Raw genomic sequence first — 19,529 nt, forward strand, 5'->3', positions numbered from 1 at the left:
CTCAGAGCCTGGAGCCTGTTTCCGATTCTGTGTCTCCCTCTCTCTCTTCCCCTCCCCCGTTCATGCTCTGTCTCTCTCTGTCCCAAAAATAAATAAACGTTGAAAAAAAAAATTTTTTTAAAAATTAAAAAAAAAAAAAAAAAACCCTACATATTTTAATTAAAAAAATATCTGATTGCTAAAAAATGCTAACCATCATCTGAGCTTTTAGCAAGTTAAAATCACTGATCACAGGTCACCATAACAAATGTGATAACAATGAAAAAATTTGAAATGTTGTGGGAATTACCAAAATGTGACCCAGAGACACAAAGTGACCAAATGCTGTTGGAAAAAAGTGCTGATGGCCTTGCTCAATGCAAGGTTGCCACAAGCCTTCAATCTGTAAATAAGGCAGTATGTAAGAAACGCAATAAAGCAAAGCACAATGAAATGAGATATACCTGTATAAATTTCAAAAAAATACTGACCAACTTATATTCCAGGAGTATATTTTAAAAAGAAAAAAACTGATCAAATAAGATTTATCACAAGAGTAAAGGATGGTTAAATGTGAGAAAAGCTGGGGGTCTGGGCGGCTCAGTTAAGTGTCTGACTCTTGATTTTGGCTCTGGTCGTGATCTCATGGTTCATGGGTTTGAGCCCCACTTTGGGCTCTGTGCTGACAGTGCAGAGCCTGCTTGGGATACTCTTTCTCTCTCTCTCTCTCTCTCTCTCTCTCTCTCTCACGCGCGCGCGCGCACGTGCTCTCTCTGCCCCACTCATGCTCTCTCTCTCAAAATAACTTAAAAAAAAATGTGAGAAAAGCTAATACTACAATTCATTACATTACTGGTTTAAAGGAAATAAATCACATGATCATCTCACAGACTGGAAGAAGCACTTGATAAGGTATAATGTCTACATCTGACTTTTAAAAATAAGAAAATTAGGAACAGAGGAGAAACTCCCTAACCTGATAGACAAAAACCAGTAGGAAGCCATCCTATTTAATGAAGAAGCTACAAAAGCATTCCCTTTAAAATCTGATATAAGAAAAGGCTGCCACTGTCATCACTTCTGTTTACATGGGACTAGAATATGTGATTGTAAGGAAAACGAAATAAAAGATAAAAAGATTGAAAGAAAAGTGACAAAATTGTTACTTCTTTGCAGATAATATTATCATTAGTAGATAAATACTAGAATATAAGAATTCAGTATGTTGTTGAACACCAGATCAATAGGAAAATTAGTACTGAGGCTTTCCAGTCAGTAAAAGCTAGTTCTCTTCTGCCCTTTGGGATGGGATGCTGTACTTTTGTGGGCCTCAGTTCTCCTCTAACTCTCCATTCTTATTCAAGATTATTTTTCTTCCTTCTACCTTCTATTGGTAAATGTCCCTCACAGCTCATCAGTCTTTCCCCTTAGGCTCTTTACATACTTTAAAAAATCTGATGCTCTAATTTGTCTCAGGCTTGCTGTCGCATCCAAGTTCCAGTTCTAGATTTTCATCTGTCCCCGGTGTTCACTCAAATTGCTATGCATCATACTCACTACTCCCTTCTAAAACCAGAACCCCCTTTGTCAACTCCTTCTTGTCAGGTGGGTAAGTGTCATCATTACCATTCTCAATATCATCTTGGCATGAAATCTCTGGCCTGTATTTTTCCTACCCTGGAGACAGCAAGCATTCAATAAGTATTTGTTGAAATAAAGACCTGCCAATGTTTTCTTTGTCATTCCATTCTTACCACTTCAGGCTTAATGCAAAGCCTCACTCTGCTATGCTTATTAGATCACTAAAGCAGCCTATTTTTTCTACCTAGGGAAGTTCCACTCAAGTAGACCAGTGGTTGGCCTTTTCTGTAAAGTCTAAAGCAGAACTTTGCTGGTACAGTGTGCAAGTAGCCATAAACCATCCATAACCAAATGGATGTGGCTGTACTGCAAGAAGACATCATTTATAAAAACAGGTAGCAAGCCAAATTTGGTCCATGGACAATAGCTTGCTGACCTCAGAAGCTGACTGTTAAGTTTTTCAAACCTAAACTTTTCTTATCCTTGCTAATTCAATGCAGAAGCCAATTATCATTGCAGCGCCCAGGTGGCTCAGTCGGTTGAGTATCCAACTCTTGGTTTTGGCTCAGGTCATGATCCCAGGGTCGTGGGAGCGAGCCCCTGCTTAGGATTCTCTCTCTCTGCCCCTGTTCTCTGCTTATGCTCTCTCTCTCTCTCAAAAAAAAAAAAAAAAAAAAAGAATCCGATTATCTGGGTGAAAGGAAATCGAATTCATTATCTTTTTTATATACAACACTGGTTGCCAGCTTGAAATTAAAATTAATTACTTAGGTATGTTGCTCATTACTTTCAAGACCTTATTTTCCCTTTAAATTTACGAACCTTGGAAGAATAATTTACTGGAAATTACATCAGTAGTACTGTAAAGCCTTTGATCTAAGCAGGACAAATCGGAAGAGTTGGCAGCCAAATAATTTTTCTGTCTTTTATGGAAGAATATATCAAGAATGATAGAAGCTGCCAATAAAGTATTTTGATTCAATGAAGCAGATTAAGATGACATTGATGGGCTTTTGATTTCAATAAGCGGGAAAGGCCCAGAATTCTGCTAGCTATAGGAAAAAAAAAAGCAACTTGTCCCCTCCTCTAGACCTGGAGATGAAATTTGATTATAAAAGAAGGTATGAAAAAAACCAATACATGGTGACAGATCATAAGCATCCTATTGTTCTAGACCTACAGCAGGCATTTTTCCTCTTCGTATTAAAATAAGATATGGGCTTCCCCAAGTTATCTATCTACATATCCATCCATCAGCTAACTATCTGATTTCTGCCCCTCCTTTACAAACACGGAAAGAATCAGGATTTATGAAATGGACAATAAATTCATTACAAATACCTAAAAAGGAACAAACAATACATTTGTAACAATGGGTACGTATGTACTTAGCTTCTTGCCAAATATGACTTAACAAATGACCAAGCTAAAATCTTCTAATAGCTTCCCTCTACACGTTTAAATAAAATACATTAAGGAGCGCCTGGGTGGCTCAGTCGTTAAGTGTCCAACTTCGACTCAGGTCATGATCTCATGATTTGTCAGTTCAAGCCCCGCATAGGGCTCTGTGCTGACAGCTCAGAGCCTGGAGCCTGCTTCAGATTCTGTCTTCCTCTCTCTCTGCTGCTTCCCTCTCTCCCTCTCCCTCTCTCTCAAATAAACATTGAAAAATAAATAAAATACATTAAAATAAAATCCAAATTTCTCATCATGGTCAACAAAGTTCCACCTCACCTGGCTGTGCTCATTTCATGGACACCCCTGCTGACAGCATGCTGCAATCACAACGGCCCCTCCTTGCTCTTCTGAACATAGATTCATGAGCTAGGACTTTGCCTGTGGGTCACCATGGACACTCTAATACCTAATGAATGCTTGACACATACATAGTAGACCCTTAGTAAAGAAATAATTAACATCTGCTGAGTAAATGCGTGACCATTTCTGTTGTATATCAGGCTATGGTTATTGAAAGTGGTGGGAAATCTCAAAATCCTAGAGATGGACCCAAAGGCAGCAGGATCTTACAGAGGACCTTGCAATCCTAAACACTGGGACATGGGAAATCTACCTTTCAGGAAGAGTGTCTTAACATAAGGTTTCAGTTAAGCAAGATAAGCTCTAGAGATCTGCTATACAACACTGTACTGTAGTCAACAATAATGTATAGTATAAAAATTATTAAAACGGTAGATTTCATGTTAAGCATTCTTACCAAAATAACAATAAAATTTTTTTTTTTTTTAAATAGGATACATGTAGAAACCAAAATTAGGAAGATTTAAAAACAACTGATGATGTTCTGGATACATTATCAATTTGGGTTCAGTAACCAAAACACTGAACTGTTAAAAGAGAATCAGAACTACCTGGGGATGTGTGGTAAGTAAGGAGGATCCGGAGACATAGGATACTTTCTCATAATGGGACTGGATAATCCAGTTGGAGCTTCCAAGGGCATAGCCTGAGCTTAGTGGAGTCACCTGAACTGCACCAAAAAGCTCCTAGAAAAGAACCACAGTAAGAGAATGTGTGATGAGCTTTCAGCAGTACAGTCATACCAGATAAGTCTTTGCAGGAAAAAAGAAAAAAGAAACAAATCAAAAAACCCAGAAATATCCTTCTCTACTTAGATATAGAAATTTTAAAGTAAAACAGAAAGTATAAAGCAAAAAAAAAAAAAATCAATGGAGACCAGATGGTAGACCCAGAAAGCAATCCTTACCCCCTGAGTTTCAGAATATCTACATTTACCAGGCACTCAGGCCTCACTCATGAAAAGACTGAGGCAATAGATTTTTTTATTTTTTTAAATAAAGAGGCAATAGATTACCAGCAACACCAAAGAGACAAATACTTGTGTTTTCTTTTTCTTTTTTTAGGTTAGGCATTAATTGCCTGGTTGTTCTATACTGAGTGGCTCTGGGCCTAAGTTAACAAAAATGGGGACACTTACTATCAGGTCAGAGCTCAAAAGTTATACCTGCCAACAAATCGCTTCTTGATCTGTTTTATGCTCTTGTATTATTTCACTTGTCCAAAATCTATAAAGCTGCACTCACTGTTCTCAAGTGAATAGGATGAGATGTCTTTCTCATGACTCATTACATGCTGGTCAGTAGAATGCTGGCTAATGATGGGGAATGTAAGGGTTAGGAAAGAACACAACTATCAGCCTGGAGGGTGGAAGACAGAGGATAATGACAACTGCTCTGTTTTTTCACCTTGTACAAGATTCTCAGTAACTGAATGGCCGAAGAAAGGGAACGAGAAGATCCTCCCAAAGGGTAACAGGATGAATCAAAAGCATTCATGCATCACTTAAAACCATATTAACACTCACAATTTTCTGAGAATATCCCACCAGCTGGATTTTGCTAAGGGCAGAGTTCACCTCTTGCATTGTATAACATCTTCTCCAGGTTGATACTTCGACTGCGTCCTTGAGTGGAGAAGGCAGCAGCCTGTAAATGCATCACAATGCCAACGCTATGTTATCGCGAAATCCTTTCAAGTAATTTGTCCACTTTATCTGAGTTATTACAACTTACTGGCATATAACTGCCTCCAGGATTCTTTTTTATTTTTATTTTAATTTTTTAAAGTTTATTCATTTTTTTGAGAGAGAGACACAGAGAGCGAGTTGGGGGAGATGCTGATAGAGAGGGAGAGAGAGAATCCCAAGCAGGCTCTGCACCATCAGCATGGAGCCTGATGTGGGGCTTGAACTAAAGAACTGTGAGATCATGACCTGAGCTGAAACCAAGAGTCGGAGGCTTAACCAACTGAGCCACTCAGGCACCCTGACAGGATTCTTTTATAATCATTTTTATTTCTGTAAGGGTGGTAGTACTGCCCCCCTTTCACTTCTGAGTCCTCTCTCTTTTTTCTTGGTCTAGCTAAAAGTTTTTCAGTTTTGTTGATCCTTTTTTAAAAAACCCTAACTTTTCTCTATTTTTCTATTCTCCATTCTGTTTATCGAGCACAAAGCTGGATATGTTTTTTTTAATTTAGTCTGACCATCTTTGCCATTTGGACTGCTTAATACATTCACATTTATTATTGATATAGTTGGATTATGTTTCCCAATTTAACTTTTGTTTTCTGTGTGCCTCAGGTCTTTTTTTTCCCCTCTGTTCCTCCTTTACTACTTTACTACTGATGCAGCCTTTTAATTTCCTTCACAATGTTTCACTGTATTTTTTTTCCTTAGTGATCGTTCTAGGGCTTATCATATAGATCTTAACAAAGAGCATTTCAATACGACATTTCAACTGCTCCTCCCTGTTCATGAGTGATATATGAAATACACTTTACTCATAGGTCTGCAAAGCTATAGAAAGGGACTGAGTTAAACACAGGTGAAGCTTGGCATAAGGGAGGAAAATAAAACACAATTTGTGACCTTTCAGATTAGCATCAGGAGTATCTCTTAAAACAAGCAAACAAAAATTTGTCATTAGAAAAACACTGTATTGTTTGCTGTAACAGACTCAGGAACAGAACTGAGAGAGGGACTTCCCTGAGATTCTCTGTACAAATAGGTCAAGGATTTTCTGGTGAACTGAAAGTGTGCATTAGTTCTGTTCTCTCTCCTTAAATACCACTGAATATAGTAAAGGGCCACACACACACACACACACACACACACACACACCTCTTTAAGACAAAGAGAATGAGAGAAGAGACATGGCAACAGCATTTTAGAAAGTGGAAAGTAGGAAGACAAAAAACTGACTTAGCAGACACAGGAAAGTTTAATTCAAGCAATTTATACTGCAGAACCCATAAAAAGCTCAGCAATCTGAAACAATAGTTATATCTGGAAGTGAGACTGAAGGTGAGTCTAAAAACAAGGGGATTTGTTGAAAAAAACTGATGAGAAATGGAACCTTCCAATTCTCCTCCTCTATTCCATATAGCTCAGCACTGCCTCTTCTCCTCCCAGGCATGTTGCTAGAGGTTATTCTCTGGAGAGAATAAAAATGAGGGTCTGGACTAGGGGAAACCAGCAACTGGAAGCAGCTCTGTTATTTTTGTTTCTTTTAAATTTTTTTTAATGTTTATTTTTGAGAGAGAGAGAGAGAGTGCAAGCAGGGAAGGGGCGCAGCACACACGCGCACGCGCGCGCACACACACACACACACACACACACACAATCCGAAGCAGGCTCCAAGCTGTCAGCACAGAGGCCAATGTAGGGCTCGAACTCATGAACCATGAGATCATGACCTGAGCCGAAGTCAGATGCTCAACCAACTGAGCCACTCAGGTGCCCCTAGAAGAAGCTTTATTAAGCAAAGTTTATATACCAAGAGTAACAATTTTCTTCTCCTCATATGGCTCCCAGAACACTATCAGTCAGGCTTATATCCTCCAGGGGGGGTAGGAGACCAGAAGAAACTTCTCTGAAAAATTTGATCAGTACCAAAGAAAACAATCAACTAAAAGATACCGCCACTGGGGGTTTCATGATAAAAAGGCCCAACCAGATTACAGTATGGTGAAGTCTATAATTCAGCAAGACTTAACTCATGGTACACAGATTTTCTAATTAGTTTTTTTACTGTCCAACTCTTTTTAAAAAAATCTTTGTTTTACTGTCCAACTCTGCAACATGAGCCAAGAACCAAGGATTACCATACATGTGAGGAAGGTCTCTAAAACGATAAAGGCCAAAACAAATGAAGGGAGGAGGACAGGAAATAAATTAGGCTGGTAGAATAAAACTTAAAAAAATACTATCATTATGATCCTTAGATAAACAAGATAGTATATCTAAGAAAAGAGAAGAGACTTTTTAAAAAAGAGGGGTAATGAGAAAAAGCTTAGACATAAAAATATAACAGCAGAGAGACAATGAAATCATGCCAACATATCAAAATTTCAAAATAAGTTAAAAACATAAAAAAAATTATACAAGACACAAAAGAACCACATAAAACAAAAATCAGGCAAGGAAGATGCAACATTCAGAGCACAGGAGTCCCTAACAGAAATCCAAGCCAAATACTAAAAACTCTAATTGCTAAAATAAAAAGAGGCTTGAAACTACACACTGAAAGAACTGAACACATACCTGAAATACTGACCCAGAAGAACACAAGATACATTCTGGGAAAATATTTACACTATAAATAAAACAAACTTTGGGGGCAACTAGGCAAAAAGAGCAAGTGACTTACAAAGGAGAAAAATATGATACCAGAGTTTCAACAGCAATGCTGTTTTACTCAAAGAAAACAGAGTGAAATATTTAAGACATCAAAGCAAGAAAATGCAAGCCAAAGATTATACAACTAGCAAAACTGACTTTCAAGGTCACTGAGCACAGATAAACAATTATTAACCTGCGAGAACTCAGGGAATATTGTTCTCATGATCCCATCCTGAGACAGCTTCTGAAGAATGAGTTTCCGATAACCAAATTGACTACAGAAACATCAATGTATCAGCTGAGCGTTTATGTGCAGTTTTCCAGAAGTAAGGCCAAATGAAGGTTCAGAGGGAGAGAGGATAGAGTGTGAGGGCTGTATGTTCTGATAATATAAATATAATAAAATCATGAAAAAAAGGGAAGGAAAAATACATATGCTCCTTCCTTTGAATGACAACCTAGAAACAACCACCAATCAGAAGTAAGGAGTATTGTTAGCAACCAGAACAGGAGCTTAAAATTCCATTTCCAACTAAAAGAATACAGAGTTTTTTAGAGAAATGGGGGCTTCCAGATTTAGGACAGGGAATAAACAAGAGGAGTGTTAAACTAGATTAGCAAGGAAACAAAGGGTACATACAAAGGTCACAATAAAAGGACACAGTGGACAGCATGAAAAGGCTCACTGTCCAAAGATGGGAAAATCTGAGCTGCAAAAAGACAATATTGGAATGGGTCAAAATCCATGACATATGTGTCAGAGTGGATTATAATTAGATTGGGGCACGGAGAGGGGTTTCTGAGTTACTGGAAATCTTCTATTTTAGGCCTGAGTAGCAGTTATAAGGATGGTTGCTTTATAGTAATTTATTAACTATATATTATCTGTTTTTTATTTGTATATTACAGTAGCAGTTCATTTAAAAAATAGAAAAAACTATGCCCAAATAAGAAATTATAATAGCAGAAATGAAAAACTCATGGATAGGTTGGGAGGTAAAGAGAATTTCTCAGACGAAAGAGCAAACAAAAACAAAGGGATGGAAAAAGAAGACAGAAAAAAAACCTGAGTTCCTGTCCAAGAGGTTCAACATCTAAGTGTTAAGAATTCCAGAAAGAAAGAACAGAAAACACAAGGGAGAACATTTTAAAAACAAAAAAATTTTTTTGGCAAAATTGAAGTTCTTAACTTTTCAGACTTAAAGTTTTTATAAAGCAAACATGCTTTCTAAAAAAACAAAACAGGGGCGCCTGGGTGGCGCAGTCGGTTAAGCGTCCGACTTCAGCCAGGTCACGATCTCGCGGTCTGTGAGTTCGAGCCCCGCGTCAGGCTCTGGGCTGATGGCTCAGAGCCTGGAGCCTGTTTCCGATTCTGTGTCTCCCTCTCTCTCTGCCCCTCCCCCGTTCATGCTCTGTCTCTCTCTGTCCCAAAAATAAATAAACGTTGAAAAAAAAAATTAAAAAAAATAAATAAATAAAAAATAAAAAAACAAAACAATATTTTAAGCTCTGTAGACCACATTCTGTCGCATCATTCAACCTAGCTATGCAATGCCACAGAAAATACGTAAATGCATGAATGTGGCTGTATGCCAACAGAACTTTACTTATAAAAACTGGCAGGACACATTTGGCCCACAAAACAGGGGCTTGGCCACAGTTGCAACCTCTGCTCTAGATAAGGACCCACTAAGTACTCAGCCCATGAATGAAAACTGTCCCTTAGTAAAACCACATCATCATGATTTTCTTTCTTTCTTTCTTTCTTTTTAAATAGCATCGTGAGTTTAAGGAACAAAAAGGATATTCTAAGTTTTCACAGAGGAGTAAGAGGGATACATACCACAGATTTAGACTCAGAATAGTACTGGACTTTTCAACAGCACTTCTGGAAGCTAGAGAAAATTATATCAAAGCCGGATTTCTATCCATTGGAGGGTGAGGGCACAACAAAGGCATTTTAGATGTGCAGTGTCTCAGAAAGTTTGCCTCCCATGCACTCTTCCTCAGGAAGTTAGTAGGGAATGTGCCTGGCAAAATGAAGGCATGAACAAGAAAAAGACCCAGAAAACAGAGGTTGCAACAGAAGAAAGAGGTGAGGATCTCTTCAGGATAATGGTGAAGAAAATCCTACATGGAGAGCCATGCTGCAGGCCCAAGAGCAGCTGAGATCAGATGGGGGAAAGAGAAGGTTCTGGGAGAGAATTTCCAAGAAGATAAAACTGTTACAACACACTGAGTTTGAACATACTGAGGAGAGACTTGTACAAAGAGACAGGTTGGAGCTAAATTAGTAAGAAGTGTATAGGAAACTAAGCAGACAAGATCATTACTAACTCAAGGGAAAACAAAAAGTTGTACAAGAAAGAAAAGTAATCCTAACAATGTTATAAGGCCAGGGAGTTGCATTTATACAGTCAGAATCATGTAAACACTGAATAGAGGTTTAGCTAACCTAGCACATGGATCACGCTGTCCCAATTCTCCTTACCTTTGTTTCTCCAGCAACAAAATATTAATAATCCTTCTTTTTACCTTCTGCATAAACACACTCATGAAGATTTTATTTCACTTATCTGTCCTACATACACTGGATTGCTTTAGGTTTTACAATATTTATTCAATAAATATTTAGCCCTGACTATGGCCATAGCACTGAAGTCCTATAAGGGCTAGAACAGGCACAACATAAAGGCTTCTGCTCATAAGGAGTTTAAGTCTAAAACATTTTTACAACAGTACAAGGCAATAAAAAGATGTCAAAAGCCATGAGTCATCCCTGCCTGCAGACTTGCCTTCTCTCACTGAAGGGTCTAAAAGATATATTGAAAATGCAAATCCACACACACACACACACACACACACGCCCACCCACCCACCCACCCTCCCTCCCCTTTTTCACTTTAATGCTTCCCATTACATTCAGAATAAAATCCAAGGCTCTTAGCATGACTTTATAAGGCCCTTCTTTATCTGGGTCCTGCCTCAGCCTTTGTTCTGTATACTGAGCTATAAACAGCTCTCTTGGTGCCAGGCTTCCCCCAGCCTGTAACCTATCATGTTGTCTCCTCTTCATATTTTGTGTGGACAACACTTACTCCTTTAAAATCTAGACAGCTTCTTTTTCTCAGGTCTTGTGACAGTGGTCAAGGCCAGGTACACATCCTATGTTCTCTTTGGGAGAATGGCCTGTGTATCAGAGACAGGGAAGTGGTACAGGAGAGCCCTTTGGATGCAGCTACTGGTAGGGGCTGCTGCTACTGCTTCCCTTTTCCTTTCACACCCCTGTTGACTCTCTGCCAACTATTTGGAGGAAGGAGAGGTTTCTCTCAGAGGCACCTGATGGAAGAAACAGGATTTACAGTCTTGTCTGGATATAAATCCCAGCATTACTTCTTCACCTCTGAGCCTCAGTTTCCTTATTTGTGAAACTGGGAGAGCAGCACCTCTAGAAGAATTTAGAGTTGTTCTGTGAGGGGTAAATAGTATAAGGTACATGAATGTCTGGCAGAGAACAGATGCTGAATAAAGATGGTCTCTAACCACTCCCTCCCCCAACTCCTCCCCTCCCAAAACACAGCCAACACAGCTCCAGGAACATATGCATTTTCCAACAGTATCAGAGTAAACTTCAGCCCAGGGTGATTTACTTCAATGAGCAGCAATGACTCTGAACTTGAGTGGCCCACGCACTGCTCTATAGGGTCTCAAGAAAGAACCCAAGCTACTCCCCTGCTTTAGCTTCTTCTTTAAATTCCTCAGGATCAGGGAGCTTCATGGTTTGGGCACCCTAGTGCTGACCTTCATAAAAATAAAGACTTCTTACTTTGGGCTGGGTAGGAGAAGAAGGGTTTGTTTCTAAGCTTTAAGCCAGAGCTGGAAGGCTATTATGGGAGTGGCTTGAGAGGGTGGGGAGGATGAAAAATAACACTTGCAGCCCAATCACATCTTTCAACTTAGGTGAATTTGTCTTACACTGCCCTCAGCTTTGCCAAGGTGCTGCAACAGAGTCATCTCTGTTAGAGGTGGAGCAAAAAGTCACACTCAAGGCTAGATTCAACCCGCCTTCCTTACAGTGAACCTTCTTCCCATCCCTTGACAACCAGTACGGCCATTACCCGAAACAACTTTCTGGGCTTTACTTTCTTCCCTTGAGGACCCTTCCCAGCATACTCTCCCCTTGCCATCTGGGACAATGTCCTCTACAAATTAAGCAGATTAAAATATGAAACAGTCTTTCTCAAGACGAGGCATTTGGCTAATGTTTCCTTCACTCTCTGTTGGAGATTAAACAATCATATATTCAACCTCTAGAATAAGCCAGCAAATGCTGAGCCCTTGATAAGGGAAAAAGGGAAGACCAAAGATGTGAAATATCTATTACTTTTGTCTTCAACAGTCCAGAACCTACTTCTGAAGAAATTACTAGAGTGTAGAGAATAACAATTTCCTTAAGCAAAACAAAAGACTTGTGAAAAATTCAGGTATATTTCAACTTGGATCTTCTCTCATCTTCCTGTTAGGGCAAATGGCATAGAAATAATAAATTTATGTTCCAGAGAAACTGAGGAAAGCATCTGTTTATAAAGAAACATTCATGATGATTTTTTAATAACTAGTTTAGGAGAGCACTGTTGGGAAGGAGATAATAGCCTTGTTAAATACAACAATAAAAACAATATGTTTTTATTCCATTATATCGTATTACTCACACCATAGTATCTTTTTGCATTTTTGTATCCTGACTGAGCAGTGCCCAACACAAAAGACACTCACAAAATAAAAATGTCTGTTCACTTGTTGCCCCAGGAAAGGTAGGAACCAGTGAGTCAATTATTGACAAGTTCTGTCCAAAGTGCACCAATAAGTATGGCTAGAGAGCCCTATGACAGTGTGTGAGGAGGTGAGAACTTCAGGGAAGAACCAACCAGTGAGCCAGAAGAGGAAGGCTAAGCAGGTCCCAAGGACTCTGGTCTCGAGTCTGACCTGCTCAGTGTAGGGTTTTATGGCAGGCAGCTTCTAACATGGTCGTAAGGATCCCTGGCCTTCTGTATTCACTCCCTTGTGTGGTTCCCCTCCCCAGAGGGTGGGCTGGACCTAGTGGTTTGCTTCAAGTGAAGAGAATATGACAAAACTGAAGGGATGTCACTTCTTCTAAGATTAGTTTACTAATGACTGTGACTTCCATCTTGCCCATATTCTCTCTTTTGTCCTCTTGCTCACTATGATGAAACCGCCATGAGACGCTCTGTGGAGAGGTCCACACACAAGGGCCTGAAGGAGGCTTCAGTCCATCACCTGTGAAGAACAGAACTGTGCCATCACCCATGTGAGTGATTCCTTCCCAGTGGAGCCAGAGAGAGGTGAAGCTCTTGTAGGCGACTCAGAACAGACAACCCAGTGTTATTCATAAATTATAGTTTTCTGGATCACATGTTAGCACAGAACCCATGTTTAAATACCTTAACTAAGTCTGGGCTTTCCTGAGGTCTCCTCAATGACATTTTTACAAGCACTAATTATACAGAACTTCTGTAGAAGGGTATTCTTCATATCCAATTTAACTTCAATTTTTGCTTATTTTGGTTGCAACATTGAGCGATTTACTTAACCTTTTCTTTCCACCATATTTCTAAACTGAGGGTAAAATACTTCCTTCAAAGATTGTTGTGAGGACTATAGCAAATGTGTTATATATATATGTATTATCATCATATATAGGATAATCAGTGCTTTATGAAATTTAGCTTTTTAATGAAATTCAATCACTTTAGCTCCCCCCTTATACTTAAATTCTTGGGGTATCTTATTCTGGTACCTTTTATTGAGTACACTATTTTTCAGATTTAAAACTAATTATTTGTCATTTTTCTATTGGGAAATATCCAGAGGTTTCCTTTTTCATACAGGTTTGGTGACAAAATTTCCACATTTTGGTGAATTTCCTATCAGCTGCAGAAGAGATTTAAACTAGGAATTAGTCAAATACACTGGTGGCTTTTTCAAATGACCAAAGTTTCAATAATCTTTTCTACAATGTTAATTTCCAATTCTTTTCTCTCTTTCCTGGTATGCACTGGCTGGTTTGAACCAACCCAGTCACTTCTCAATCATGCCGTGTTGCCCTGTTTTTGCCTCTACCCTTCCTTTATCTTAGAATTGCCTCTTCCCTCTTTGAAACTCTACTTAAATCTGCCAAGTCCAGTGTAAGTCTGGCCACTTAGTATATAATCTTTGCTTGACAAGCTCCTTGGGTACAGGGATTATGTCTTAAACTTTTGGGGGCATTTTCCTGCAAACTTATCATGATGCCAGGCACTTGGCAGTTAGTCAGTAAGTCGTCTGAATTCCATATTTATATTCACAAATTCCTTTTATTGACACCCTTTTCTTACTCCTTTGCGATATTTAGTCACTTGGTCACTACTTCCTTATATTTCCTAACATCTAACCTAACTTTCCCTAAAATTCTGCTTGTGCTTACCTGAGGCTGTAATTATAGAGAGGGATTTATAGAGCCTGTCGAAACTATTAAGATGATTGGCTGATTCAGGAAAAGTTGGATAAAGAAACCCAGTGGGAACTAGTTCTATTTTTTCTGGCTTTCTAATTTATCAAAGTCAAGTTCTCAGAGTCTAAATGTTTAATAAGTACTTTCTAAAAGATTTCATTGCTTTGTTTTTTCTTATCACACTTGAGTACTTAAGAAACTTTCCCCCAGCGTTCTGACATCATGCCAGAGCTCTGCTGTCTCTTCTTCCATCCTACCAGCATCCAACAAGCAGCAAAGACCATGTGTTTGTGTTAAAGAGTAAGACTTTTAAGTCCATAGGGACCACTTAAAAGCTTAGAGATAAAACACTGGTTGGGTTTTTTCTGAGTGTGTGATGAATGAAGGAATCTGCAAAATGAATGTAAGAGCAGAATACAAAGAATATAAGCAACAGCAACGTCTTTTCCCTCTCATTACAGGAAAGTGTGCTTAATATACATGTGAATGGGGTGGGGTGGAGATGTTTTAGCAGAGTGATGATCTATGTGGAGTTTACTAAAGTGGAGCTTGATAATCAAGCATTTCTCAATATTTCTTTTTAAGTTTATATGAGAGAGAAAAAGCACGTGAGCAGCGGAGGGGGTGGGGGCGAAGGAGTGAGACAGAGAAGAGGGAGACGGACAATCCAAGTAGTCCTGCACTGTCAGTGCAGAGCCCGAGGTGGGGCTTGAACTCCTGAATGGTGAGACCATGACCTGAGCCAAGATCAAGAAGAGTCTGACACTTAACCAACTGAGCTACCCAGGCGCCCTGGGCAGTTAATATTAACCTAAAACTATAATCTCTAATTTTTGTTTTAGACCCATTTATCTCTAAAAAGGACAAAGGCAATTGCTTAGGCTACTAAAGCATAATAAAAACAATTCTCCAGAGTACCTAAACTACCTTTGCTTTGATTCGATTCTCATCAAAAAAACCTCTTATCTATAACTTGATCTCTTAAGTGGACTTGCTGACCAGACGGGAGTGTCCTAGATAGATGAACCATTTTAGTTCGGGAGCCAGGCAGATGTCTCAGTACAAAGTAATTAAATGGGATTTTTGTTTGTCAGTCAATATCCTGGGAGTTTAGTTAGCCGGAATCAGTCCCTCAGAGGCTAATCAACTCTGAGTGAAATGAAATGATTAAGTTTCTGGAACTGCAAAGCTCAAGGACAAGCAGTGATGACTTCATCAAAGTACTGCCACTCCATGAACACTGGCTTAAGGAGCCTCTCTCTTGGACATCTTTAAAAGCTGTAACCTAAGTGAACTTAGAGATAATTTAATTCAATTCTCTTGTTTTACAGAATAGGAGACTGAGTGCCAGCGTCTGGATGACAGTGTTAACTAACAGGAGACAACTGTGGAATCAGAAAAATGGTTTTCCCTCTTTTATACTACCTTACTTTCATCAGGAAAGGTAGCATCTAAAGATAAATTAGGTTGTGGAAGGCACATGTGTGCTGATTATGGAAAAGAGGTTATGTGAGCCAAGGGTATCATTAAAGGGGAAAAGGATGCTGGTGTTTACAGAGCACCTACTATGTGCTTTGCACTGTTTGAAGGACTCTCATGCTACTTATTTAGTCCTCAACACAACACTGCAAGGCTGCTAATGTTATTCTTGTTTTATAAATGAAGAAACAGAGCCTAGAAGAAATAAATTGCTACAGCTACTGGGAAGCAGATATGAAATTTAAACACCTGTCTATTTGATCTCCAAGCCCATAGCTTTAATTTTTTCCCGACCATATAGTTAGCCCTGGAGCATCAGAGCTGAGGAACTTCAACCATGTCTTCTTTTATGTTTTTTATAAGGGATGAACCCACATATTTGAGCTCTGACTACTGAAAACTGCCACAACATTTCTGCCAGGAATATATCGGTGCATAATTCCTTAATGCTTGCAAGAAGGTTATGACAATATCCTGTAATGATTTATCCTTAATTATAACCGTAGACTTCTAGGCTAATACAGGAAAATCCTACCTGCTGGTTTAGTTTCTTAAGTGGAATATTCTGTTCTAAATTTTCCTGTTAAAAACCCTAAACCTTGAAGTGGGTATGGGAAAGTCAGAGACTCAAAAATTATCTTGCAGAGGGAGTCTCCTTTTCCTACCCTTCAAAATCTCTTTTTCAAGAAGAGTAAACTGCGGCCATCAAAATGAGGAAGAAAGATGTCTAACTTCTAAATAAATCTCAAGGAGCGGTGTCAACTGAGGCAGGAGAGTCAGACAGCTGCCAAAAAGCAAGAGTAATAGCTTCTTTTGCTATACATCCTAATACTAAATCAAACGCTAACTCAAACTAACTTCAAATGATTTAAGAGAATTTGTCAGATTCCTTTGACCAATGAGTCTGAAAGGTTTTAATTTATTTATTTTTTTAGTTCATGGTCTTATTAAGTAACTTAAGCTACCAAAATGCATCAATTCTAGGCACTTAACCAAGAGACCGCCTGTGTGAAGTTTAAGTCAAAAACTGGGGCCTGAGTCTCAAATCCAACTCAGAGGTGTTTTACTTGGATCATACAGGATTTTATCTTCATGTGTGAGCCAACATTTTAAAAAGATGAAAAAAAAATCACATTTAAAACATCCAGAGTTTGGGCTTCTCTTAAAAAAAGAAAAAAGAAAAAGAAAAGGAAGATTTGGCAGCAATAGACTCACGTTTCCATATGGCCATAATCTGCTGAAGTTGTGCCCCTTTAGAGGGATGTGATCCCTAGTCCACAGTTACAGGTGGCCCACCTTTCTCCTGTATTGACCTTTCCCATCCCTGAAGTCATCTGAGTTTGTGAGCCCTACTTAAGACCCCTCTCAACAAGGTGAGTACAGGAATTAAAGGGGGAAGAAAAGGGGGGAATGAAAAAATAGAAGACACAGCTCATATCACTTGGGAAAAATGTCAATGTAACAGACAGCAAAAAACAGTGTTTCTCACTCAATTTAGTGTGCCACAGTACTTTGGGACACTAGATATGAACTGGCTCGTGACAGAAATTTTAAAGTGATGTAAAAGCCTTCAGCATAAATGTTATTCAAATGAAGCACTTTTAGTATTCTGGCCCAAGGTTAAATTCTAGGTGAGTATTTCACAAGAACTCTTTTGTCTGATGTCAATTACAAAACAGCTCTTCAAATTCCTCTACCGCTTGTAATATTTATGCGGAGTTTATCCAGGAGAAAAAGAGGACATGGCTTGCTAGGTTTGTTTCTCTAACACTCAGCATATTCTTTCCGATAAGAGTCTTCTCTTTCTCTATCAATATCTTGTGCTCAGATGCCAAAACACAATACTTGATCAGGATCAGAAATATGGTTTCAATATATGAAATAATGAAATGAGGTCTTCTCCACTAGTCCAAGTTATTCGGCTTGCTCCTTTACCAAGTTAGCTTTCAACAGTTTCAGATTTTTGCCCACTAGGTGGCGAGATAGCGAATTCAAGGTTTTAATTCAAGGAGCACCCTTCTTTAAAAGGGAGATTTCCTAAGCATCTTAGGAAATAACTTTCAGTCTACCCCTGCAACCTTGCCCTCCCCATCCTCTGCTCCTTCAAGGTCATTTCACCCTTCTCCCTCATAAACGATGGCACTTCTTTTGTAAATCAGTTATCTCGTTGTATTTTACAAAGAATGGGAGGCAAAGGAAAATTGCCAAGGACTCTGCCCAAGGTCACAGAAGAAAAGGCAAAATAAGGACATGGGACTTCCTAAGACTTGGCCCAGGGTTTGGGAGCCAGGAAACAGTGACCTTTGAACATCACTTCTGGTGTGCCAAAATTATTTGTGGAAGAATACTGTAAGGGGTATAAATTTAAAAGGAGGAAATAAGGGCCAATGTGTACATGTTCCATGGGGAAAGAGAACAAAGTCCTAAAATTTCTAAGGCGGGAAATGCACACAGCTAGGTCTGATGTGCTCCAGTGGGCACACAGGAGAGAGAAAGAAAAGGGGAAGGAGGGATAGGAATGGGCAGGAGGAGAGGAAGCTGAGAACAAGAATGCAAAATGAGAAGGGAAAGGGATCTGGTCTTAGGCAGGTGGGTGTACACACAGAAGAGTCAGACACACGTGTGAGTCTTTCCTACCATGAAGCCATACAGACACCATATCCCTAAATCACAGAAATCGAGACCCAAACAATATCCATAAAACAGAGGAGAAAAATGAGCACAGTTACACATACTTCCTCCTCTCCTCACCTGAGGGGGCTCACATGCACTCAAAAAGTGACATGTGCCCTCAAGGCAGCCCGGCATAATGGTTAAAAGCACAAACTCTGGAACCAGGCTAGCCCTACTGCCTGGGTTCTAAATGAAATCCTACCACTCACTAGTTGGCTGACCTTGAGCAAGTTACTTAACCTATCTGTGCCTGTTTTCTCTTCTGCAAAATGATGTTATAGAACTAAATAAATTAAGTAAAATGCTGAGACTTTAAGTGAATTAAGAAAAACAAGTGTCTGGCACACAGTGTAAGTTAAATAAAACAACACATACACAGAGGAAACTCATATGCTCAAACTCTGAAAGAGTTACAGTATAAAAACAAAGCATATTCTCTTAGCTACACATACATATTTTTGTGGAAGGAACAGTCACAAAAACTAAGGCATTCTAAAGCTTAGATAACTAGAGAGCTCACAAATCACTGACCTAGAGGGAAAGAGAACTCAGTGGCAAGGTGGCTGGAAAAGAGTGGACTTGGGCAGGCACACATGGGACACCCACTACTTAAAAAGCCAATGACAAGTTTTTACTCCAGACTCTGGATGCTAGGCCTGGAAGGCTGGGACCACCGTGATGGAGGGTAGGCTCACAGAAACCGCAGTATGCTCAGACTGGCTAGGGTCCTCCGCTACTACTGAAACATGAGCATGGAAGTAGAATCAAGCTGCCTCCTTGCCTCTACTATTATATTTCTACTATGTCACCTCTTACGATCTGGTTTTTGATCCTAGCACTCTAGTGAAACTAACCTCCCTGGGACTTCCATTAACCAAGGGTCTTACCTCCATCTTACATGATGATATTTCTGCAGCATCTGATACCAAATGACAAGGCCAGGTGTGGGGAAATTCCCTTTTACCCTGGGCTGCCGCTCAGCTCTCCTCTGATCTTCCTAAGGATGACTTCACAGCCTCTTTCACAATTCATATCAATTCTTCTCCATTCTGTCTTAGAAATTTCTTCATGCTCCCTGCTACTGCCTCCGTTCAGGCTTTTGTTCTCTCCCCTGGGTTTCTGAAAGAGTCCTACACCTGGTCTTTTGCC

The 19,529-nt window shown here is 39.4% G+C and overlaps 1 protein-coding gene across 2 annotated transcripts in view; it reads right to left on the reverse strand.

The window, feature by feature from the left end:
- Positions 1-19,529, reverse strand: part of INTS9 (integrator complex subunit 9) — a 104,056-nt gene that overhangs the window by 32,192 nt on the left and 52,335 nt on the right. Inside the window, exons 7-8 of one of the 2 annotated variants that reach the window (XM_025921591.2) lie at positions 4,904-5,024; positions 3,930-4,064 (exon numbers count right to left, since the gene is read on the reverse strand). In XM_025921591.2, the coding sequence (XP_025777376.2) occupies positions 3,930-4,064; positions 4,904-5,024 (256 nt within the window). The remainder of the gene's footprint in view (positions 1-3,929; positions 4,065-4,903; positions 5,025-19,529) is intronic. The other variant, XM_086703789.1, reaches the window with a different exon arrangement.

The sequence above is a fragment of the Puma concolor genome, chromosome B1 (assembly GCF_028749965.1).
Source record: "Puma concolor isolate L17-30 chromosome B1, mPumCon1.1.hap2, whole genome shotgun sequence".
Classification (NCBI taxonomy): Eukaryota; Metazoa; Chordata; class Mammalia; order Carnivora; family Felidae; genus Puma; species Puma concolor.